The sequence below is a fragment of the Lutra lutra genome, chromosome 12 (assembly GCF_902655055.1).
Source record: "Lutra lutra chromosome 12, mLutLut1.2, whole genome shotgun sequence".
In the NCBI taxonomy this organism is placed as follows: domain Eukaryota; kingdom Metazoa; phylum Chordata; class Mammalia; order Carnivora; family Mustelidae; genus Lutra; species Lutra lutra.
Window position 1 is genome coordinate 45,354,668 of NC_062289.1, and position 25,370 is coordinate 45,380,037.

A 25,370-nucleotide genomic window follows, 5' to 3' on the forward strand; every position below is an offset into this window, starting at 1 on the left:
ACAGGGGTGGGAATGTACCTAATAACATCTCCTCCCAAATACAAAAAAGAAAAATCGTCAGAGGTATGAAGAGTTTGGAAAATTGGCAGGCAGAGTGGGAAATTTTAATACACTCCAGCAGGTTGAATGCTGACTTCCAAAAGATATCTCCTCTTCCTAACCCTCAAAACTTGGGAATGTGACCTTATTGAGCAAAAAAGAGGTCTTTGCACCTGTAATTAAGGATCTCAAGATGAGAGCCTCCCGGGTTATGTGGGTGGGCCGAATACCAAGGACAAGTGTTCTTAAAAGAGACCAAAGAGAAGACACAGATAGAGAGAAAGCCATAGAAGACACAGGCAGCAATATGTGACACAGCCACAAGGCAAGTAAAATCTGGAGCCACCGGAAGCGGAAGCAAGGAGTCTCCCCTAGGGCCTTCAGAGAGAACGCAGTCCTGCCATCCTTGATTTCAGACTCCTGGCCTCCAGAACTGTAAGAGAATCAGTTTCTTTGTTTTAAGCCACCCAATTTTTGAGAAATTGTTACGGTAGCCCTAGAAAACCAATATGTATACCTCTCTCAAATGGCAGATCAAGCAGACAAAAAATAATAGAAATATATAAAATAGTTGAGGGGTGCTTGGGTGGCTCTGTTGGTTAATCGATTGCCTTCCACTCAGGTCATGATCCCAGGGGGGTCCTGTGATCGAGTACCACATTGGGCTCCCTGCTCACTGGGGAGTCTGCTTCTCCCTCTGCCTACCACTCTGCCTACTTGTGTTCACTCTCTCTCTCTGTCAAATAATTTTTTTTAATCTTAAAAAAAAAAAGAAATATATAAAATAGTTGAACAATATAATTAGCAATTTTTACCTAATAGGTGTATATGTAATCCTGTACCCCCAAATTGTTTAAACTACACTTTCTTTTTAATTGCACATGACTTGCCTATGTAAATTTGAGTCCTACTGTAACAGAAAATAATTTAAGTCAACATTGTAGAGCTGAAATCATTTTTGCCCTCTAAAAGAGCAGGTGCATCGCCCAAGTGTCAGAAAAATTGGCTTAGAACTTTCTGACCCTTTAATCTGCTAGAGACAGCTTGTCTTCTTTGTGCTGAGAAGAGAATATAGTTCACTAATTAGCCACAAATAAACAACTACGCCCAGGCTCTTGGTTTATCTGTTTTGGACGACCCTTACAGGAATTAAAATTTTCAAGGACACATAGATTCCACTGTCATTTCAAAGTAAGCACTGAAGCTGGAGTCATTGTCACCCATTACTCGCAGGATAATTACTCTTAAAGTAACAGTCCCCAGAAGCAAGAAGGTTTTGTTGGTTGTTTTTTTCCCCCTAGTGTTGGGGATCAACCCTGAGGCTTCATAAGTAAATACACACAAAGTTAACATGCTTAAATAAATTTTGCATGAATGAGATCATATATTTTATATGCCTGTCACAAAAGGAAGTAAGTTAACAAGTGTAGCACACTGGACACCTAAGCAGGGAAAAAAAAAGTGAAGATAATATTCAGAAAATCACAATACCTACCTTTGCTTAACTGGTACACCAACAGAAAACAAGAATCAAGAAATCAAAAATCACTGACAGTGTGAGCTGCCTTTTCCTAAATGGCATCATTTATACCCTTAGCTCCTGGGGGCCAAGGCCAAGGTTATAATTTGGAGCACAGTCCTATTTAACCATGCAATGCATGGACACTTCCAGCTTGGAGAAATAGTAGACAATTCTAATAAAAGGAAAGCAAAAACAAAAAAACACCCTCTTCCCTCCTACTGGAACCTATTGTGTCTCCTGGCCCCCCGTGGGGGAAGAAGTCTTTAGAACTGAATCCATTTGGAAGGAGGGAAATTTGCCCAGTGAAGTGCAAAGTGTGTCCTAGGATATCTGGGAGAAAGGTCACTGTGCCAGGGTTTCCGTTTCACCAACTGTACGCTCCCACGGCATTTCCTGCAGGGATTATGTAATGTGTTTGGACAAAGACCTCTCTGGTTGCCCACTCTGTACTGAAAAGTGAGCTTTGGAAGGAACAGTTAAGGCACAAAAAGACAATTCCTTAGGGCAGCTTTGTAGATGGAGCCGCAAAGTCTCATGACCCGTAAAATACTTTAAGTTCTAACCAGCTCCTCCCACGGAGCCGTGTCAGAATCACAGCTAAGAGCGCGAGCTGCGGCTGCCAGCCGAGGTCACGTGACGAGGTCCAAATTTCTGGTTCGTTCTCACTCTTCCTCATATTGTGGTTTCTTTTCGGACTAGACTGGTTGCTTTTGAATTCTGAGCCTCGAGACCTATGCTAATTGGCACTGCTGCCTTGAAGTATCACAGGAGTGATACTTTCTGAGAACCCATCGCAAATGTTAGGGAAAATCAAATTTCTTGTGCCAAATTTGCAGAGCAAAACTGCAGTGCCCTCATTGCCTTTTCTGAAAACAATTATTTTAATTTTTTTCTTTCTTTTTTAAGGGATTGTCCAGGGCAATAGCTGAACAGCTGATTACAAACTGATGTGTAAATGTTATTCCTCGATTTTCAGGAAAAGAGCAGGTTGGACCAAAATCTTGAATTAATTACAGCATGTAAATGTTTCGTGGATACACAGAAGCACATTCCTTTTGGGAGGTAGACATTAGAAGCCAGGTGACGTTAATGGGTAGGAGAAGTGCTTAGAGCTTGTCCTGGAAGAAACAACAGCTTTGGGGACAGGGCTACCCCCCAACTCCCCCCCCCCAGCCCCACAGCTGCCAAGGATGTGCCTGCTCACCCCTTAACTGGACCTTACAACTTTCTTCTCCCCTAGATTCTCAGTATTACTGCCGAAGGCTCTCTTGCCCATTGTTTGCAACCCCCCACACTTTTCTGAGGACCCTATATTCATTTCCCACTGCCCTAGGCGTCAAGACCTACTCTCTCCTTCAAGAAATTGAGCCCTAAATTTCTCTCTTTTTTTTTTTAAGATTTTATGTATTTATTTGTCAGACAGCGAGAGAGAGCACAAGCAGGGGAGCAACAGGCAGAGGGAGAGGCAGAAGCAGGCTCTCCCCACTGAGCAAGGAGCCCGATTTGGGGCTCAATCCCAGGACCCTAGGATCACAACCTGACCAAAGGCAGACACTTCACCAACTGAACCACCCAGACATCCCTGGGCCCTAGATTTCTATAAAGATTCTACAACCAAAATACTCTACATACCAAAGCCCGTTGAGGGACTGCCCTTCAGTGGGTTTCCTGCCCTTGTTCTCCTCCCTTCCTTTGCTTCCTCTCAGCTCCTGCGAACCACCCCGCCAACCTCCCCAAAAAAGGAGAAAAAGGAAAAGTGTGCAGGGCCCCAAGAGTTATGTTTAAGCCACACTTTACCTCACACCAGCAACTTATAGGCCTGCCTGACCGTCTCCAAAGGCAGGTAGTTCCTGAATCCGTTCTATCCTCTTCACTTCCATTCTCAACCCCCCAAGAGCTTTTGTGGCCCCGCCACATACTCCCTTGTCCTCGGTGATGGTCGCATCTCACCTCCCCCTACTGCGTTTCCCTATTCCTTGGCTCTTTAAAAAAGTGGATGCCTAGCAGAGTGGCAGGTGGGACATGGACGATCATAAAATAAAACATGGCATCTCTCCCGGCCATGCCAAATTTTCTCAGATCTAAGATGGATGGAAAAAGGAGGTGGGGGAGGAATTAAGTAAGTAATTTGAAACATTTTTGTATGAAAACAAACACGGATGCGTTCTGGAGCCAAATGCAAAATCCACATTAATTTTTTAAATGAAGATGAGACTTCAAAGCGGTTCAGCATATGCGGAGGGCAGCTTCTGGCAACACCAGTAGATCTCTCCCCATGTACGCTCTCGCTTTCCTCCACCTGAAGGGTGAGTGGAGACACAGGAAGACACCTGCCAAGTTCCCAGGCTACTCTCAACTTAGCATCGATTTCTCCAAATTCCAGCTTCACCAAATGGAGTACCTACTATGTGCCAGTTCCCATGAGTGTGAATAGGACTTAAACACAGCTCCAACCTTCAAGTGGCTCATTATTTAGAGAAATTAACATAAATAAGTAGCCATGATAGGGTAATATGTCAGAAGTGCTATGGTACCACATACAAGGTCACAACTGATCACTGTAGGCAGAACCAAAGGAAACTTCAGGGTTGGGCGATCTGGCTGTATTCTTCCAATTGTATAGGTTTTTGTACTATATTTTCTACGCTCAGCAAAGACTGCCTTAGGCATTACACCTCTGCATCTAATTAATTCACTAGGCAGAGTACCAGATGGGTATGTAATCTATGTATGAGCTTGGTGCTGGGAAATGGCTAAACATAGAGTTATGGGGTGAATTGCATTCCCCCAAAAAGGATATGGTAAAGTCCTACTCCCAATATCTCAGAATGTGATCTGATTTGGAAACACGGTGTTTACAGAAGAAATCAAGTGAAAATGATATCATTTGAGAAGCTTTAACCCAATATGACTGGTGTACTTCTAAAAAGGAGAAGTTTGGAAACAAACACACACCGAGGAAAGGCATTGTGAAGAGACCCAGAGAAAAGAAGGCCATCTGCTCTGACTGGAGGGATGCATCTACAACCCAAGTAATGCCAAGGAGCACTGGAAGCTAGAAGAGGCAAGGAATGATTGCCTTCTAGAACCATCAGAGAAAGTGTGGCCCCTGATGCCTTGATCACAGACTTGCAGTCTCCAGAAGTGTGAGGCCATATTCCTATTGTTTAAGCCATCCAGTTTTTGGTCCCTGTTACTGCCATCCTGGGAAACGAATACACACATGTTCTCCACTTCAGTGTGAGATTATTGTCTGTTTACTAAAAGCCAACCTCTGCTCTGTCTTCCTTAGCAATCCTCTCTGCTGGACGTTAGCCTCCAAGAAAATTTCCCAACTGTGCTGGTTCTCAAAGTGCCATCTCAGGACCGGCAGCACAGGCACCCGCTGGGACCTTGTTAAAATGCAAGTACTCGGAGTCAAGATGGCGGAGAAGTAGCAGGCTGAGACTACTTCGGGTAGCGGGAGATCAGCTAAATAGCTTATCTAAAGATTGCAAACACCTACAAATCCAACGGGAGATTGAAGAGAAGAAGAACAGCAATTCCAGAAACAGAAAATCAACCACTTTCTGCAAGGTAGGACTGGCGGAGAAGTGAATCCAAAGCGATGGGAAGATAGACCGCGGGGGGAGGGGCCGGCTCCCGGCGAGCGGCGGAGCAACGGAGCAAAATCAGGACTTTTAAAAGTCTGTTCCGCTGAGGGACATCGCTCCAGAGGCTTAACTGGAAGCCCAGGCGGGGTCAGCGCGGCCTCAGGTCCCTCAGGGTCGCAGAAGGATCGGGGGTGTCTGAGTGTCGCAGAGCTTACCGGTATTAGAACGGGGAAGCCGGCTGCAGAGACAGAGCCGAGGAGTGACTCTCAGCTCGGGGTTGCCTTGAACCGGTCGCAGGCTCGGTCAGCTCGGAGCGTGGCCGGAGGCCAGGGTGGCGGGAGACATTGGGCGCTGTTCTCTGAGGGCGCACTGAGGAGTGGGGCCCCGGGCTCTCGGCTCCTCCGGGCCGGAGACCGGGAGGCCACCATCTTCATTCCCGTCCTCCGGAACTCTACGGAAAGCGCTCAGGGAAGAAAAGCTCCTGAAAGCGAACCCGAGCGGATTACTCAGCGCGGCCCGGGTAAGGGCGGTGCAACTCCACCTGGGGCAAAGACGCTTGAGAATCACTACAACGGGCCCCTCCCCCAGAAGATCAACGGGGAAACCCAGCCAGGACCAAGTTCACCTACCAAGGAGAGCGGCGGAATTCCAGAGGAGAAGAGCAAAGCACGGAACTCATGGCTTTCTCCCCATGATTTTTTAGCCTTGCAGTTAATTTAATTTTTTTTTCTTTTTCAATTTTTTTTTCTTTTTCTCTTCTTCTGCTGAATTTTTTTTAACTTTTACCGTTTTCTTTTTTTAACGTTTTTTAAATAGTTTATCTAATATATATTTTTTTTTCCTCTTTTTATATTTTTTCTTTATCGGCTTTCTTTTTTTTAATAGTTTCTTTTTTTTTCTTTCTTTCTTTCTGAACCCCTTTTTATCCCCTTTCTCCCCCCTCACAATTCGGGATCTCTTCTGATTTGGCTAAAGCATATTTTCCTGGGGTTGTTGCCACCCTTTTAGTATTTTACTTGCTCCTTCATAAACTCTTATCTGGACAAAATGACAAGGCGGAAAAATTCACAACAAAAAAAAGAACAGGAGGCAGTACCAAAGGCTAGGGACCTAATCAATACAGACATTGGTAATATGTCAGATATAGAGTTCAGAATGATGATTCTCAAGGTTCTAGCTGGGCTTGAAAAAGGCATGGAAGATACTAAAGCAACCCTCTCAGGAGATATAAAAGCCCTTTCTGGAGAAATGAACTAAAATCTAACCAAGTTGAAATCAAAAAAGCTATTAATGAGGTGCAATCAAAAATGGAGGCTCTCACTGCTAGGATAAAGGAGGCAGAAGAAAGAATTAGCGATATAGAAGACCAAATGACAGAGAATAAAGAAGCTGAGCAAAAGAGGGACAAACAGCTACTGGACCACGAGGGGAGAATTCGAGAGATAAGTGACACCATAAGACGAAACAACATTAGAATAATTGGGATTCCAGAAGAAGAGGAAACAGAGAGGGGAGCAGAAGGTATATTGGAGAGAATTATTGGAGAGAATTTCCCCAATATGGCAAAGGGAACAAGCATCAAAATCCAGGAGGTTCAGAGAACCCCCCTCAAAATCAATAAGAATAGGTCCACACCCCGTCACCTAATAGTAAAATTGACAAGTCTTAGTGACAAAGAAAAGATTCTGAAAGCAGCCCGGGAAAAGAAGTCTGTAACGTACAATGGTAAAAATATTAGATTGGCAGCAGACTTATCTACAGACACCTGGCAGGCCAGAAAGAGATGGCATGATATATTCAGAGTACTAAATGAGAAAAACATGCAGCCAAGAATACTATATCCAGCTAGGCTATCATTGAAAATAGAAGGAGAGATTAAAAGCTTCCAGGACAAACAAAAACTGAAAGAATTTGCAAATACCAAACCAGCTCTACAGGAAATATTGAAAGGGGTCCTCTAAGCAAAGAGAGACCCTAAAAGTAGTAGATCAGAAAGAAACAGAGACAATATACAATAACAGTCACCTTACAGGCAATACAATGGCACTAAATTCATATCTCTCAATACTTACCCTGAATGTTAATGGGCTAAATGCCCCAATCAAAAGACACAGGGTATCAGAATGGATAAAAAAACAAAACCCATCTATATGTTGCCTACAAGAAACTCATCTTATTTTTTTTTTTTTTAAGACCCTCTGGCCTCTTTTTTTTTTTAATTTATTTGACAGAGAGAGATCACAAGCAGACGGAGAGGCAGGCAGAGAGAGAGGGAAGCAGGCTTCTCGCTGAGCAGAGAGCCCGATGCGGGACTCGATCCCAGGACCCTGAGATCACGACCTGAGCCGAAGGCAGCGGCTCAACCCACTGAGCCACCCAGGCGCCCAAGAAACTCATCTTAAACCCGAAGACACCTCCAGGTTTAAAGTGAGGGGATGGAAAAGAATTTACCATGCTAATGGACATCAGAAGAAAGCAGGAGTGGCAATCCTTATATCAGATCAATTAGATTTTAAGCCAAAGACTATAATAAGAGATGAGGAAGGACACTATATCATACTCAAAGGAACTGTCCAACAAGAAGATCTAACAATTTTAAATATCTATGCCCCTAACGTGGGAGCAGCCAACTATATAAACCAATTAATAACAAAATCAAAGAAACACATCGACAAGAATACACTAATAGTAGGGGATTTTAACACTCCCCTCACTGAAATGGACAGATCATCCAAGCAAAAGATCAACAAGGAAATCAAGGCCTTAAATGACACACTGGACCAGATGGACATCACAGATATATTCAGAACATTTCATCCCAAAGCAACAGAATACACATTCTTCTCTAGTGCACATGGAACATTCTCCAGAATAGATCACATTCTTGGTCCTGAATCAAGTCTCAACTGGTATCAAAAGATTGGGATCATTCCCTGCATATTTTCAGACCACAATGCTCTAAAGCTAGAACTCAATCACAAGAGGAAATTTGAAAAGAACCCAAATACATGGAGACTAAACAGCATCCTTCTAAAGAATGAATGGGTCAACCAGGAAATTAAAGAAGAATTGAAAAAATTTATGGAAACAAATGATAATGAAAACACAACGGTTCAGAATTTGTGGGACACAACAAAGGCAGTCCTGAGAGGAAAATATATAGCGGTACAAGCCTTTCTCAAGAAACAAGAAAGATCTCAGGTACACAACCTAACCCTACACCTAAAGGAGCTGGAGAAAGAACAAGAAAGAAACCCTAAACCCAGCAGGAGAAGAGAAATCATAAAGATTAGAGCAGAAATCAATGAAATAGAAACCAAAAAAACAATAGAACAAATCAACGAAACTAGGAGCTGGTTCTTTAAAAGAATTAATAAGATTGATAAACCCCTGGCCAGACTTATCAAAAAGAAAAGAGAAAGGACCCAAATAAATAAAATCATGAATGAAAGAGGAGAGATCACAACGAACACCAAAGAAATACAGACATTTATAAGAACATACTATGAGCAACTCTACGCCAACAAATTTGACAATCTGGAAGAAATGGATGCATTCCTAGAGACATATAAACTACCACAACTGAACCAGGAAGAAATAGAAAGCCTGAACAGACCCATAACCAATAAGGAGATTGAAACAGTCATCAAAAATCTCCAAACAAACAAAAGCCCAGGGCCAGACGGCTTCCCGGATGAATTCTACCAAACATTTAAAGAAGAACTAATTCCTATTCTCCTGAAACTGTTCCAAAAAATAGAAATAGAAGGAAAACTTCCAAACTCATTTTATGAGGCCAGCATCACCTTGATCCCAAAACCAGACAAGGATCCCATCAAAAAAGAGAACTACAGACCAATATCCTTGATGAACACAGATGCAAAAATTCTCGCCAAAATACTAGCCAATAGGATTCAACAGTACATTAAAAGGATTATTCACCGCGACCAAGTGGGATTTATTCCAGGGCTGCAAGGCTGGTTCAACATCCGCAAATCAATCAATGTGATACAACACATTAATAAAGAAAGAACAAGAACCATATGATACTCTCCATAGATGCTGAAAAAGCATTTGACAAAGTACAGCATCCCTTCCTGATCAAAACTCTTCAAACTGTAGGGATAGACGGCACATACCTCAATATTATCAAAGCCATCTATGAAAAACCCACCGCAAATATCATTCTCAATGGAGAAAAACTGAAAGCTTTTCCGCTAAGGTCAGGAACACGGCAGGGATGTCCGTTATCACCACTGCTATTCAACATAGTACTAGAAGTCCTAGCCTCAGCAATCAGACAACAAAAGGAAATTAAAGGCATCCAAATCGGCAAAGAAGAAGTCAAACTATCACTCTTCGCAGATGATATGATACTATATGTGGAAAACCCAAAAGACTCCACTCCAAAACTGCTAGAACTTGTACAGGAATTCAGTAAAGTGTCAGGATATAAAATCAATGCACAGAAATCAGTTGCACTTCTCTACACCAACAACAAGACAGAAGAAAGAGAAATTAAGGAGTCCATCCCATTTACAATTGCACCCAAAACTATAAGATACCTAGGAATAAACCTAACCAAAGAGACTAAGAATCTATACTCAGAAAACTATAAAGTACTCATGAAAGAAATTGAGGAAGACACAAAGAAATGGAAAAATGTTCCATGCTCCTGGATTGGAAGAATAAATATTGTGAAAATGTCTATGCTACCTAAAGCAATCTACACATTTAATGCAATTCCTATCAAAGTAACATCCATTTTTTTCAAAGAAATGGAACAAATAATCCTAAAATTTATATGGAACCAGAAAAGACCTCGAATAGCCAAAGGAATATTGAAAAAGAAAGCCAAAGTTGGTGGCATCACAATTCCGGACTTCAAGCTCTATTACAAAGCTGTCATCATCAAGACAGCATGGTACTGGCACAAAAACAGACACATAGATCAATGGAACAGAATAGAGAGCCCAGAAATGGACCCTCATCTCTGTGGTCAACTCATCTTCGACAAAGCAGGAAAGAATGTCCAATGGAACAAAGACAGCCTCTTCGATAAATGGTGTTGGGAAAATTGGACAGCCACATGCAGAAAAATGAAATTGGATCATTTCCTTACACCACACACGAAAATAGACTCAAAATGGATGAAGGATCTCAATGTGAGAAAGGAATCCATCAAAATCCTCGAGGAGAACACAGGCAGCAACCTCTTCGACCTCAGCCGCAGCAACATCTTCCTAGGAACATCACCAAAGGCAAGGGAAGCAAGGGCAAAAATGAACTTTTGGGATTTTATCAAGATCAAAAGCTTTTGCACAGCAAAGGAAACAGTTAACAAAACCAAAAGACAACTGACAGAATGGGAGAAGATATTTGCAAATGACATATCAGATAAAGAGCTAGTGTCCAAAATCTATAAAGAACTTAGCAAACTCAACACCCAAAGAACAAATAATCCAATCAAGAAATGGGCAGAGGACATGAACAGACATTTCTGCAAAGAAGACATCCAGATGGCCAACAGACACATGAAAAAGTGCTCCATATCACTCGGCATCAGGGAAATACAAATCAAAACCACCATGAGATATCACCTCACACCAGTCAGAATGGCTAAAATTAACAAGTCAGGAAATGACAGATGCTGGCGAGGATGTGGAGAAAGGGGAACCCTCCTACACTGTTGGTGGGAATGCAAGCTGGTGCAACCACTCTGGAAAACAGCATGGAGGTTCCTCAAAATGTTGAAAATAGAACTACCCTATGACCCTGCAATTGCACTGCTGGGTATTTACCCTAAAGATACAAACGTAGTGATCCGAAGGGGCACATGCACCCGAATGTTTATAGCAGCAATGTCTACAATAGCCAAACTATGGAAAGAACCTAGATGTCCATCTACAGACGAATGGATAAAGAAGATGTTGTATATATACACAATGGAATACTATGCAGCCATCAAAAGAAATGAAATCTTGCCATTTGCGACGACGTGGATGGAACTAGAGGGTATCATGCTTACCGAAATAAGTCAATCGGAGAAAGACAACTATCATATGATCTCCCTGATATGAGGGAGAGGAGATGCAACATGGGGGGTTGAGGGGGTAGGAGAAGAGTAAATGAAACAAGATGGGATTGGGAGGGAGACAAACCATAAGTGACTCTTAATCTCACAAAACAAACTGAGGGTTGATGGGGGGAGGGGGTTGGGAGAGGGGGGTGGGGTTATGGATATTGGGGAGGGTATGTGCTATGGTGAGTGCTGTGAAGTGTGTAAACCTGGCGATTCTCAGACCTGTACCCCTGGGGATAAAAATATACGTTTATAAAGCTGTAAAAAAAAAAAAAAAAAAAGAAAGAAAGAAAGGATGAATACCCAAGTTTTGTAGCAACATGGACGGGACTGGAAGAGATTATGCTGAGTGAAATAAGTCAAGCAGAGAGAGTCAATTATCATATGGTTTCACTTATTTGTGGAGCATAACAAATAGCATGGAGGACAAGGGGAGATGGAGAGGAGAAGGGAGTTGAGGGAAATTGGAAGGGGAGGTGAACCATGAGAGACTATGGACTCTGAAAAACGATCTGAGAATTTTGAAGGGGTGGGGGGTGGGAGGTTGGGGGCACCAGGTGGTGGGTATTGTAGAGGGCACAGATTGCATGGAGCACTGGGTGTGGTGCAAAAATAATGAATACTGTTATGCTGAAAAAATAAAAAAATTAAAAATAAAAAAGTAAAAAATAAATAAATAAATAAATAAAATGCAAGTACTCCCACCCCACATCTACTAAAATCAGAAACCGTATGAGCAAGCCTTCTAGGAAGTTCTGGTTGGAGAACCAGGGCTCTACTGAATTTCATATCGTCTCACTTTGCCCCTGAATCCTAATCTATTCCAAGTGTTAAGGATTATTAGAGGGGTGCCTGGGTGGCTCAGTTGGTTAAGCATCTGCCTTCGGCTCAGATCATGATCCCCAGGTCCCGGAATCAAGTCCCACATTAGGCTTCCTGTTCAGCAGACAGCCTACTCCTCCCCCTCCCTCTGCCTGCTGCTCTGCCTACTTGGGTACTCTAGCTCTCTGTCAAATATCTAAATAAGTTCCTTAAAAATTAAAATAAAATAAAATAAAGGATTATTAGATATTAGCTCTCATCATCTGAGATATCATAAAAATAAAAATAAACTACAGCTTCCATATGCTTGTCTCCTGACTAAATCCACAACTTCTTTGGAAGGCCTTCAAATCGAAGATAAGTAACACTGGCAAGTGAATGAAGGGTAGAGATTTTTGTCATTTTCTCCCACACCTGGCACTGGTCTCCTGCCTCCCGGGTTCCCTGGTACCCAACACTCTCTTCTACAGCACACCTGCACAAATTCACCAGACCCCCCCCCCCCCACCCAGGCCTATCTGTTCCCATGATGCCCCATGACCTAAAATCCCCTCTATCTCTCCCTCCTATAAAACGTTCATTCACTCAGAAGAGTGGCCTCAACTAAGGATTTGCAGATAACTATGGATTCATTTGCAATTAAAGTACTAGTGACCAACAACTTCCTTCTTTAATTAGCCCAGGTTGTGTGATTTTATTTTAAAGGTGGTTTTTCACCCAAAAGAACTCTGTTTGGGCCGGTTTCAAGCACAGTGTGAAAATAAAATATACATACTTATTTGTTTATATTTTTGATGGTGGGTTTGAGGCGTGGATGGCCAGTTCTGTTTAAATTACAAGTTCATGGAACAAACACTTGGCTCACATGAGGCCAGTCCTGTTTGGCAACTCCCTCCCATTCCTGGTCACCAGCCTGCCAGCTTGTTGACCTTGAAGAAATGGCACCAGGCCCATCCTACTTTTGCTGCATTCCATATTGGATAGGTTTGTGGATATTTCAATTTCTTAGCAGGAAATTTTAGTTGCTGGTTTGAATCTAATTGAAGTATTCCATATGCACACCCTGAGACCCTCAGGCTAGGGCGTATTTTTAATAAATAAAACAAATAAATTCCAAGCTTTATACTAACCAAAATGTCTTCATGACTTTGATGGTGGCCCCCTAAATGAAAATACTAAAAAATGCAGGAATAATGTCTTTTTAGTGGCAAATAAACCTAATGAAGGGTGGGGACATTGTGGGGGGAGAGGGAGAAAGTGGGAGTGGGGTGGGGGGAGAGGACAGCTTTAACAGTAAAATGCAATTCATGGCATAAACTTTCTTGAAAATTGGCCCTCAGTTATCAAACTGCAGCGATTACTGCAAACCTAGGCTATGGATAGGAGGAAAAGGGAAATTAGTATTAAATGGTATGTTGTGCTGGGTACTTTACCTCTATCATGGGACACTTTGGGTAAGAGACTTTAACCAACCAGCTATAGTCCTTGGAGACGAACCTCAATTTTTGGTCAAATGTTAGAACTGCTTAAGGTTTGCCTATATAATGGATCAGCCAAATTTGCAGAGGTTATATACAAAATTAGTGGTAACCATATATCAAAAACGACTAACAACATGCAAAGAATAAAGAGAAAGAAATCCGAGTGTACCAATAAAGAAAATCAGAAAAACATGAAAGAGAGGAAGACAAGAAAGGATTAGAGAAGATCTCCAAAAACAATGACAAAACAAGTAATAAAATGGCAATAAGTACATATCTATCATCAATCATTACTTTGAATATCAATGGATTAAGTGCTCCAACCAAAAGACATAGGATGACACAATGGATAAAAAAAATAAGACCCAGGGGCACCAGGGTGGCTCAGTCAGTCAAGCATTTACCTTCAGCTCAGGTCATGATCCCCAGGTCCTGGGATTGAGCCCCATGTCAGACTCCCTGCTCAATGGGAATCCTGCTTCTCCCTCTCCCTCTGTCATTTTCCCTACTTGTGCTCTCTGGTTCTATCTCTCTGTCAAATAAATAAATAAAATCCTTAAAAACAAAAAAAACAAGACCCATCTATATGCTGTCTACAAGAGACTCATTTTAGACCTCAAGACACCTACAGATTGAACGTGAGGCAATAGAGAAACACTTAACGCTTGTCAATGGCTGTCAAAAGAAAGCTGGAGTAGGAATACTTATATGGGACAAACTAGACTTTAAAACAAAGACTGTTACAAGACATAAAGAAGGGCTTTATACGATAATAAAGGGGACAATCTAAGGAGAAGATACAATAATTGTAAATATTTATGCACTCAAATATAAGAAAATAATTAATGACAAACATAAAGGAACTCATCAATAATATTACAGTGATAGTAGGAGACTTTAAAACCCCACATACATTAATGGACAGATCATCTAAACAGAAAATCAACAAAGAAACAATGGCTTTGAATGACACACTGGGCCAGATGGACTTAACAGATATATTCAGAACATTTCATCCTAAAACGATAGAATATACATTCTTTCCAAGTACACATGGAACATTCTCTAGAATGGATCATATATTAGGTCACAAAACAGGCCTCAACCAATACAAAAAGACTGAAGTCAACCATGCACCTTTTCTGACCACAACGCTGTAAAGCTAGAAATCAACCACAAGAAAAATTCCAGAAAGACCACAAATAGATGGAGGTTCAACAACATGCTACTAAACAATAAATAGATTAACCAGAAAATTAAAGATGAAATTTTAAAAATACATGGAAACAAATGAATATGAAAACACAACAGACCAAGACCTTCAGGATGCAGTAAAGGCAATCCTGAAAGGGAAGTACCTAGCAATATAGGCCTACCTCAAGAAGCAAGAAAAGTCTCAAATACACAACCTACCCTTATACCTAAAGGAGCTAGAAAAAGAGCAGCTTAAACCCTAAAGCCATCAGAAGGAAGGAAATAATAAAGATTAGAGCAGAAATAAATGATATAGAAGCTAAAAAAACAACAGAACAGATCAATGAAACCAAGAGCTGTTTCTTTAAAAAATTAAGAAAAGCGATAAACCTCTAGCCAGACTTACCAAAAAGAAACCAAATTTAAAAAATCATAAATGAAAAAGGAGAAAGAACAACGAACACCACAAAAATACAAACAAGTATGAGAGAATATTATGAAAAACAATATGCAAACAAACTAGATAACCTAGAAGAAATGGATAAATTCCTAGAAACATATAAATTACCAAAACTGAAACAGAAAGAAACAGAAACTTGAACAGACCAATAACCAGCAAAGAAATTGAATCAGTAGTCAAAAAACTCCCACCAAACAAAAGTCCAGGACCAAATGGCTTCACAGACAAATTCTACCAAACATTTAAAGAAGAGTTAATACTTATTCTTCTCAAATTACACCAAAAATTAGAAAAGGAAGGACAAACTTCCAAATTCATTCTATGAAGACAGCATTACCCTGATATCACAACCAGATAGAGACACCACTAAAAAAGAGAACCACAGGCCAATATCCCTGATGAACCTAGATGCAAAAATCCTCAATAGAATACCAGCAAACCAAATCCAACAATACATTTTTAGAAAGTCATTCACCGGGCGCCTGGGTGGCTCAGTGGGTTGGGCCGCTGCCTTCGGCTCAGGTCATGATCTCAGGGTCCTGGGATCGAGTCCCGCATCGGGCTCTCTGCTCAGCAGGAGGCCTGCTTCCCTCTCTCTCTCTCTCTCTCTCTCTCTGCCTGCCTCTCCGTCTACTTGTGATCTCTCTCTCTGTCAAAAAAAAAAAAAAAAAAAAAAAAAAAAAAAAAGTCATTCACCATCGTCAAGTGGGATTTATTCCTGGAATGCAAAGGGTGACTCAATATTCATAAGGCAAGCAACATGATCAATCACATTAATAAAAGAAAGGATAAGAACTTTTCTTATCATTTCAATAGATGCCAAAAAAGCATGTGACAAAGTACAATCTCCATTTATGATAAAAAAAAACTCTCAACAAAGTAGGTTGAGAGGGAACATATCTTAACATAATAAAGGTCATACATGAAAAATCCACAGCTAACATCCTCAATGGGAAAACTTGATTTTTTTCCTCTACGGTAAGGAATAAGACAGGGATGTCCACTCTTATCACTGTTGTTCAACATAGCACTGGAAGTCCTAGCCTCAGCTATGAGACAACACAAAGAAATAAAAGGCACCCAAATCAGCAAGGAAGAAGTAACATTTTCACTATTTGCAGATGACATGATATTCTATACAGAAAACCGTAAAGAATCCACCAAAAATGGGGCACCTGGGTGGCTCGATCAGTTAAGTGGCTGAGTTTGGCTCAGGTCATGAACTCAAAGTCCTGGGAATCTGCTTCTTCCTCTCCGTCTGCTCCTTGCTCCCCTCATATTCTCTCTCTCTCTCTCTCAAACAAACAAACAAAAAAAAGACTCCACCAAAAAAAATGCTAGAACTGATACACAAATTTAGTAAAGTGGCAAGATATAAAATCAATGTATAAAAATCTGTTGCACTTCTGTACACCAATAAAATAACAGCAGAAAGAGAAATTAAGGAATTTACAGTTGTACCCATTCACAGTTGTACCAAAAAAAATAAACTACCTAGGAATAAATCTAATGAAAGAGGTGAAAGACCTGTACTTTGAAAACTATAAAACACTGATGAAAGAAACTGAAGATGACACAAACAAATGGGAAGACATTCCATGCTCATGGATGGGAAGAATGAATATTGTAAAATGTCCAGACTACCCAAAGCAATCTACACATTTAATGCACTCCCTATCAAAATGCCAACAATATTTCTCACAGAGCAAACACAAACAATTTGTATGGAACCACAAAAGACCTGAATAGCTGAAGCAACTGTGAAAGAAAAGTAAAGCTGGAGGCATCACAATTCTGGACCTGAAGCTCTATTACAAAGCTGTAGTCATCAAAACACTATGGTACTGGCACAGAAACAGACACATAAACCAAAAGAACAGAAGAGAAAACCCAGAAAGGAACCCACAATTATATGTCAATTACTCTTCAACAAAGCAGGAAAGAATATCCCATGAGAAAAAGACTGTCTCTTCAACAAAATGTGCTGGGAAAACTGGACAGCAACAAACAAAGTATGAAAGTGGACTACTTTCTTACACCACACACAAAAATAAACTCAAAATGGATGAAAGGCCTAAATGTGAGACCTGAAACCATAAAAATCCTAGAAGAGAACACAGGCAGTAACTTCTTTGACCTTGGCCATAGCAACTTCTATCTAGATATGTCTGCTGAGGCCAGGGGAATAAAAGTAAACGTAAACTATTGGCACTATATCAAAATTAAAAGCTTCTGCACATCAAAGGAAGCAATCAACAAAACTAAAAGGTAATCTACAGAATTAGAATGGGAGAAGAAGGGGCGCCTGGGTGGCTCAGTGGGTTAAAGCCTCTGCCTTCGGCTCAGGTCATGATCCCAGGGTCCTGGGATCGAGCCCCACATTGGGCTCTCTGCTCAGCAGGGAGCCTGCTTCCTCCTCTCTTTCTGCCTGCCTCTCTGCCTATTTGTGATCTCTGTCTGTCAAATAAATAAATAGACAAAATCTTTAAAAAAAAAAAAAAGAATGGGAGAAGATATTTGCAAATGACATATCTGATAAAGAGTTAGTGTCCAAAATATATAAAGAACTCATAAAACTCAGCATCCAAAAAACAAATAATCCAATTTTAAAAAGGGCAAAGGACATGAATAGACACTTTTCTAAAGGCATACAGATGGCCAACAGACACATGAAAAGATGCTCAACATCACTCACCATCAGGGTAATGGAAATCAACCTACAATGAAATATCACCTCACACCTATCAGAATGGCTAAAATCAACAACACACAAAGGAACCCTCTTGCACTGTTGGTGGGAATGCAGGCGAGTGCAGCCACTCTGGAGAAGAGTATGGAAGTTCCTTTAAAAAATTAAAAATAGAACTACCCTACAATCCAGCAACCCTACTACCAGGCATTTACTCAAAGAATACGAAAATACTAATTCAAAGGGATACATGCACTCTAATATTTATAGCAACATTATGTACAACAGCCAAATTATGGAAACAACTGAAATGTCCATCTATGAGAGATATATATAGATCTAGATAGAGAGATATATATAGATCTAGATATAGATCTATATATATGAAATCTATATGTATCTATATATATCTATACACACATATATCTCATATCACATACACATACCCAGTGGAATATTGTTCAGCCATTAAAAAGGATGAAATCTTGCCACTGACAGTGACATAGATCAAGCTAGAGAGTATTATGCTAAGTGAAATAAGTCAGTAAGCAAAAGACAGATACCATATGATTTCACTCATATGTGGAATTGAAGTAAAAAAAAAGCAAAGGGGAAAAAAAGAGGCAAACCAAGAAACAGACTCTTAATTATAGAGAACAAACTGATGGTTGTCAGAAGGGAGGTGGGTGAGGGGATTCGTTAAGTAGGTGATGGGGATTAAGGAATGCACTTATGATGAGTAGTGGGTGATGAATGGAAGTGTTGAATCACTGTATTGTACACTTGAAACCAATATTACACTCTATGTTAACTAACTGGAATTTTTTTTCTCAATTTATTTAATTTTATTTTATTTTATTTCTTTTCAGCGTTCCATCATTCATTGTTTATGCACCACACCCAGGACTCCATGCAAAACGTGCGCTCCATAATACCTACCACCAGGCTCACCAAACCTCTCACTCCCCTTCCCTCCAAAACCCTCAGTTTATTTCTCAGAGTCCACAGTCTCTCATGGTTGGTCTTCCCCTCCAATTACCCTCAACTCCCTTCTCCTCTCCATCTCCCAATGTCTCTGTGTTATTCCTTATGCTCCACAAGTAAGTGAAACCATATGATAATTGACTCTCTCCGCTGGACTTATTTCACTAACTGGAATTTAAATAAAAACTTAAAAAAATGGATCAGCCAAGGTTAAATCATGATTAGATTCATTCCCAAACTAACTACTTATCCTCAAACTTGAATGGAAACCAAACCAGCTATCAAAGGAATCGAATCTGGGCCATTGTATCAGGATATTGCTTTAAATAACCAAGAAAGTTTATTGGCTCTTATATTTGTAATTTCAGTGGAAAGATAGGTAAGGAAGTCTGTTTCATTAAGCAACTCAAAAATATCATTTAGCAAGAATCCAGTCTTTCCCATCCATCCACTCAGCCTCCACAGGGCAGGCAACTTCAACCCATATCTTTTTCATGGTGGCAAAATGGTGCCAGTTCCAGGCTTCACAGTGACATGACACAGTAGCCAGAAGAAAGACAGTCTTTTCTAATACCTTTCTCAGAATAATGAGAAGACTTCCCCCCCCCCCCAGAATGGCCAAGCAAATCTTTCCTTTACCTTCATTGATTTATTCATCTAATAAATATTGGGGACCTACTACGTGGCAGGCACTTGGGATTCATCAGAAAATAAAACTTTCCATCCTCATGAAGCTTAAGTTCTAGCAGAAGCTTATATTTTAATGTCTCTTGAGTATCATTTGGGCTGTTCTATGAGCTCCTAGTTTCTTGGTAACCTCACTTGTTCCCTTTTGTCCCCCAGCTTTGGGCATGGTAGCTGCTTTTAGCAATTCCTGATCTCTGGTTAGCTGAATGTCTCCTTCTTGCTCTTTCAACCCGGAAACACATGTGTGAACAATCTCTTATATTAAATCACCCTCTGTTAGAAAGAACATGTTTCTTGATGGGAAGAAACCCATCCTTTCTCCTTTCTTGATGGGAAGAAAACCCAAACAAAGGTCTCGCTTCTTCTAGACAGAGTTGTGAAGGTAGGATTGAATCCTCTGCAGGCACAAAATCGCTGTCTATACTCACTGATTATTTTTCACCTCCTGGGAGACTTCTGTTCAAAAGGTCATGAGTCAACAATACCAATGGGAATTTCTGATTTCAATAAAGGGGGCACTTGTCTGGACAGAACCGGCAAATTGACCGGCAGGCAACTATCTGCACAAATGGACTTGAGTGGAAAGGAGGAAACCTACAAGATGTTTTCTGAATGGGCACCTAGAAGCAGAGAAGCTACCAGAGAAGGAAAGGGAAAGGGAAGGAATTACAGGAAGATGGCACGGGGACACTTCATCTGTCCAGCCACATGGCCTAAACCTACTCTCCCAACCAGCTCCCACAGGCTTACATGAAGCTCAGCTGGGAGAACTATTCTCTGACTCTGCATAGAAGTCTGCAAGCTCTGGCTCCTTCTTTCTTGGGTCTCATTCTAATCAGGCTTACAACCGCTCATGAAGGTCACAAATGGCCCCTGTGTTGCCAAATCCATTGCTCAGCTATCAGTTCTCTTCTTACTTCCATATCAGTGCTGCTAATCTTTCGTGTTCTTTTCCAAAAGCTTGTATTCTAGAGACAGTCAGCTGCTCTGAATGAATGCCAAATAGCTAAAGGAAACAAATCCATCTAATAATTCAACTAATAAGAATGATGACAACAATAATAGCTAACATTGTCGAGCTACAATTTGCCATGTGCCAGACACTTTTCTAAAGCATTTTATGCGGATTAATCCTCACTGCTGTTCTGGGAGATGGAAACTATTATCAGCTTCACTTTACAGATGAGGACCCGCAGGTATAGAAAGGTTGAGGAATTTGCCAAAGATCTCACTGCCAGCATGCAGACTGAGGGGTAGAGCCAGGCAGTATCCACAAATTCTGTATTAGAATTTTTTTTAAGATTTTATTTATTTATTTGACAGAGATCACAAGTAGGCAGAGAGGCAGGCAGAGAGAGAGAGAGGGTGAAGCAGGCTCCCTGCTGAGCAAAGAGCCTGAAGTGCGGCCCTATCCCAGGACCCTGAGATCATGACCTGAGCCAAAGGCAGAGGCTTTAAACAACTGAGCCACCCAGGCACCCCACTATATTAGAATTTTAAAACCATTATGCAGATATGTCTTGGTAGACTCTATATCAGAAAGCTAGAGAATGGAATTTAAAGATGTCAGGTTCTTGGAAAGATCTCCATACAATTTTGCCTCTCTTACATCACTGACATAGCTCCTGCCTTGCTGGTCGTACCATACCTGACTAGAGCTGGGATGGGAAGGGTCAGAGCAGTCACAGAAGCCAGAAGGGGCATGCAGGGGCAGGAGGTCTGTAGACGCCTGCCAACACTCAAGAAACCCAGAGTTCCCAGAGCAAGGCAAAAGCAAGCCTCAGGAGAAGATGCTCTTATGAAAGGTCAAGGGAGAAATCTTGGGAGGGTCCTAGGGACCCAGACACGAGGTTGGGGTTCCAGAGTAAAACCCCTATCCCTGAAAAAGGAACTAGAAAAACAAAGCAAGACAGTAGCAGTACAGACAAAGATTTTTCAGCAGATTATAAACATTAAGAATCCGGAGCAAAACCGTAGGCTCCAGAATAGCAGCAAACCTCTCTCTCTGTCCTGCACCACCATATCCCCTACACAACCTGGCACACAGCCCATACTGTTCAGTGACTTCTAGTTATCTAATCTTAAGCCAAAACCTGGCACTAAGAGTATTTATAAGTTCATGGTCAGTGGACTTTGAGCACATACATGGCAAGAGGTTCTATGCCGGGGTCTCTCATACTGGATCTAAGAGTGTTGGCCTGAAATTTCTGGACCATCTCCAGGCTAAGTATATATGAGTACTACTGAGTACTAACTTCTATAGGATGGGTACGAGTTCTACATGTCTACTAAAGACTAGGTTGAGGCTAGGTCTGCAATTTAGGGTCTTAACAGTCAAGAGTGAGGAAATGTGAAGAGTAGGAACCAGATAGACACACAATGTCCTTTTATCTTTCTTACCATAAATACTCTTCAAATTTCTAAATTTCTGTGTCATTGTTCATTCAAGTCACACTACTGACGGAAGGCTAAATGAACCACTGTGCTCTCCTGAAGTCTGATAAAAACTGATGGGATAGTCTGATATTTTTTGAATAATCTTCGCAATGGAGTCAATTAAGATCAGAAGCAGATTATTTCCAAAAATCCATTTTTTTTCCTTTATAAATACCCTTTATTTATTGATTTCAACCTGGCTAAAAAGTCACTTGGACTTTTTTTACTCTTTTTGAGATTGTCCATACAAACGACTAAATACTAAAACTAAATAGCATCAAAACTCAAAACCACACTAACCAATTGAAAAAGGGTTGAGTCACATGAGTACAGAGGTGTCTTTTAATTTTATTAATACATTGATTTCCCATTATCGAAAATTACGCACTTGTGTAAAGCTATAAATCAGTTACAACGCAACTTTCCAGGGCTCTTAAAATATATCTTGTTTCCTTGTCCTGATGGTGTATGTCCCTTTCACATAGTTTTATCCCATGAACCATGAAATCTCAGTCTCAATTATCAATCAAGACTTTAATTCTGTGAAGCCCCAGCATTGGGAAGTTCACATCACCCAAAAAATGGCACTGAGAGTAGGCTATTCTTCCCCATTTTAACACTTCTGTCTTACCCAAAAAAAAAAGACTTCTATCATAAAGAATAATGACAGAAGGAAATGGATCAAAGAGAATGAGTAGAAACTCTGCAAGTCTAAATCTGAATTGGAAGTAGTCATACATGGGGCACCTGGGTGGCTCAGTGAGTTAATAAGCTTCTGCCTTCGGCTCAGGTCATGATCCCAGGGTTCTGGGATCCAGCCCCGCATTGCATCGGGCTCTCTGCTCAGCAGGGAGCCTACTTCCTCCTCTCTCTCTGCCTGTCTCTCTGACTACTTGTGATCTCTGTCTGTCAAATAAATAAATAAAATCTTAAAAAAAAAAAGAAGTAACCATATAAACTCAGTATACCCAAAAGGACTACAGAAAAACAAACAAACAGATTAAAAAAAAAAAAAAAAAAAACCTACGAGACAACTAGAAATATAAACACTGACTGGATATTTGATAGTATTAATGAATCAAGGCTAAATTTCTTAAGCATGATAATAACATTATGATTGTGTTTTTAGGGTATTCTATCTTTTAGAAAAGCACACCAAAAATATTTTCAAATGAAATTCTATGATGTCTGAGATTTTCTTAAATATACTGCAGGGGTGGAAGAAGCAGATGTTGAATCTGGATGACGGACATAAGGGGCATGAATGGTACTCATAGGTCTAGCTTCATAGATGATTCAAGGCCTTCAGTAGAAAATACTGGAGAGTCAGATCTAACATGTCTTGTAGTTCAAGGGTGGAGAATGCTTGTCACTTTTTTTTTTTCTTTCTTTTTTTTTTTTTTTTGCAAACTAAGATACTTAATTCTCTTCCCTTTTTTTTTTTTTTGCCTTTTTTGTTTGTTTGTTTGTTTGTTTGTTTAAAGTAGGCTCCATGCCCAGCATGGAGCCCAACACGAGGCTTGAACTCATGACCCTGAGATCAAGATCTGAGCTAAGATTAAGAGTCAGAAGCTTCGGGATGCTTGGGTGGCTCTGTTCATTAAGCCACAGCTTTCGGCTCAGGTCGTGATTCTGGGGTCCTGGGATTGGGTCCCACATCTGGCTCCTGGCTCAGCGGGGAGCCTGCTTCTCCCTCTCACTCTGCCTGCTGCATTCCCTGCTTGTACTCTCCCTCTCTGTTAAATGAGTAAATAAAATATTAAAAAAAAAAAAGGAAGTTTCACTGACTGAGCCACCCAGGTGCCCCTGAATGCTCTTGCTTTTAAGTGCACTACCATAGGATCTCCTCCCACAAATTTACATCTTTCTCTAGCTCTTCTGGGGAGAAGAATTAAATGGAATGTGAATAGAGAGCCAACATAGCCAGAATTCAAAAGGAAGTCAAGTAGGCATGTCGTTTTCAGAGTGGAGCTAGTAGTCAAGCACTGGATTATTTTTTTATTTTCTAAGAAACTTACTGTTTACTTCTGCTCTTTAACACTGAAAAAACCCTTGACCACCCTATAGCCTAAGATCTCCCTAAGTCCTCTGTACATCTGGTAAAATGTCAGTTCCACAATCTCTAGTGTGCAAAAGGCGAGGGAACATGACCCTTGTTTTTCAGTGCCCTCCCAGAATGACCCACCCCAACTCCCTTGAGATACCAACAGTTAGCATTCATTAAGAAAAGTAAATGCTAGCCTAGTAGACACCATGAGCAAAGTTCACCCTCCCAAGTTGAAAAAATGTATGGACCAGAAATTATCATTGAAATTAAATGGTGACAGACATGTTCAAGGAATATTGCGGGGGTTCAATCCGTTTATGAATCTTGTGATAGATGAATGTGTGGAGATGGCAACTCATGGGCAACAGAACAATACTGGAACTGTGGTAGTACGAGGAGATCCTATCATCAGGTTAGAAGCCTTAGAACGAGTATAAACAATGGATGTGTTCATCAGACGGATCAACTGCTTCCACATTTCCCCTCTCCGTAGGACCTGTTTTACTACAATATAAAAATCAGGTCATGTGCATTTTCATATTGAACTTTTTTGTTAAATAAATTTTTATAATAGTCCAAAAAAAAAGAAAAAAAGTAAATGCCAGAGTTAAGTTTTCTTAGTACTAATTTCAGTCACTCTGGATGTAAATAATAAAAGAAATTATATTTCCAGTATATATATATATTCCCATATATATGTATATTCCCATATATATATATATATATATATATATATATGAACTAATGTTGATAATATTAAGTCCTTTTCCCCCAAATCCAATAGCTAGTGAGAAACAGAAGTCAGGATCCAAACCCAGATCTCACTGAGGCTATTCCAGGCTTGCTCTCAGCTGCGGAATGTCACCAGGAGGAATACATTCTTCTTTCCTCTTTAAATTCACAAGCACAAATCTCAGTGGGCAGTCAACTTTTCTGGAAAATCCTGCTACCTTATTTAGTTCATTCTTCCACTTTTCCGTAAAATGATTTCATTCCTTTTTCATTCTGCTTGAATGTCCAGCAACCAACTCCTTCCTGTCCCTTCCCTTGTGATGTTGACTTTGCCTCATGCTTCTTTGGGAAAATAAAAGCCATCAGAAAAGAATTCCAGTGTCTTCCCAAAACAAATCTGGCAGCCTGCGCCTATCTCTGTCAATGCTCCCTGACCTCCAACGTGTTACTGAAGGAGACTTCTGTTCTGCATGGTATATTGTACACAAAGTCTCCTTCACCCATTCCCCCTTCTAGAGGATTTTGTCCTGAACAACTACTTCTCCCCTGCATTTCAGAGATTCTCCACCACTGCAGCCCATCATCAAAGAAGCATGCTATAT

General features: G+C 40.7%; 1 protein-coding gene across 1 annotated transcript; it reads left to right on the forward strand.

Annotated features, from left to right (window-relative positions):
- The first annotated feature begins 24,242 nt into the window (after positions 1 to 24,242).
- On the forward strand, positions 24,243 to 24,473 carry LOC125082523 (small nuclear ribonucleoprotein G-like). The gene has a single exon (XM_047698253.1). It carries the CDS (start codon positions 24,243 to 24,245, stop codon positions 24,471 to 24,473), a length of 231 nt encoding a protein of 76 aa, XP_047554209.1.
- The last annotated feature ends 897 nt before the right edge of the window (positions 24,474 to 25,370 follow it).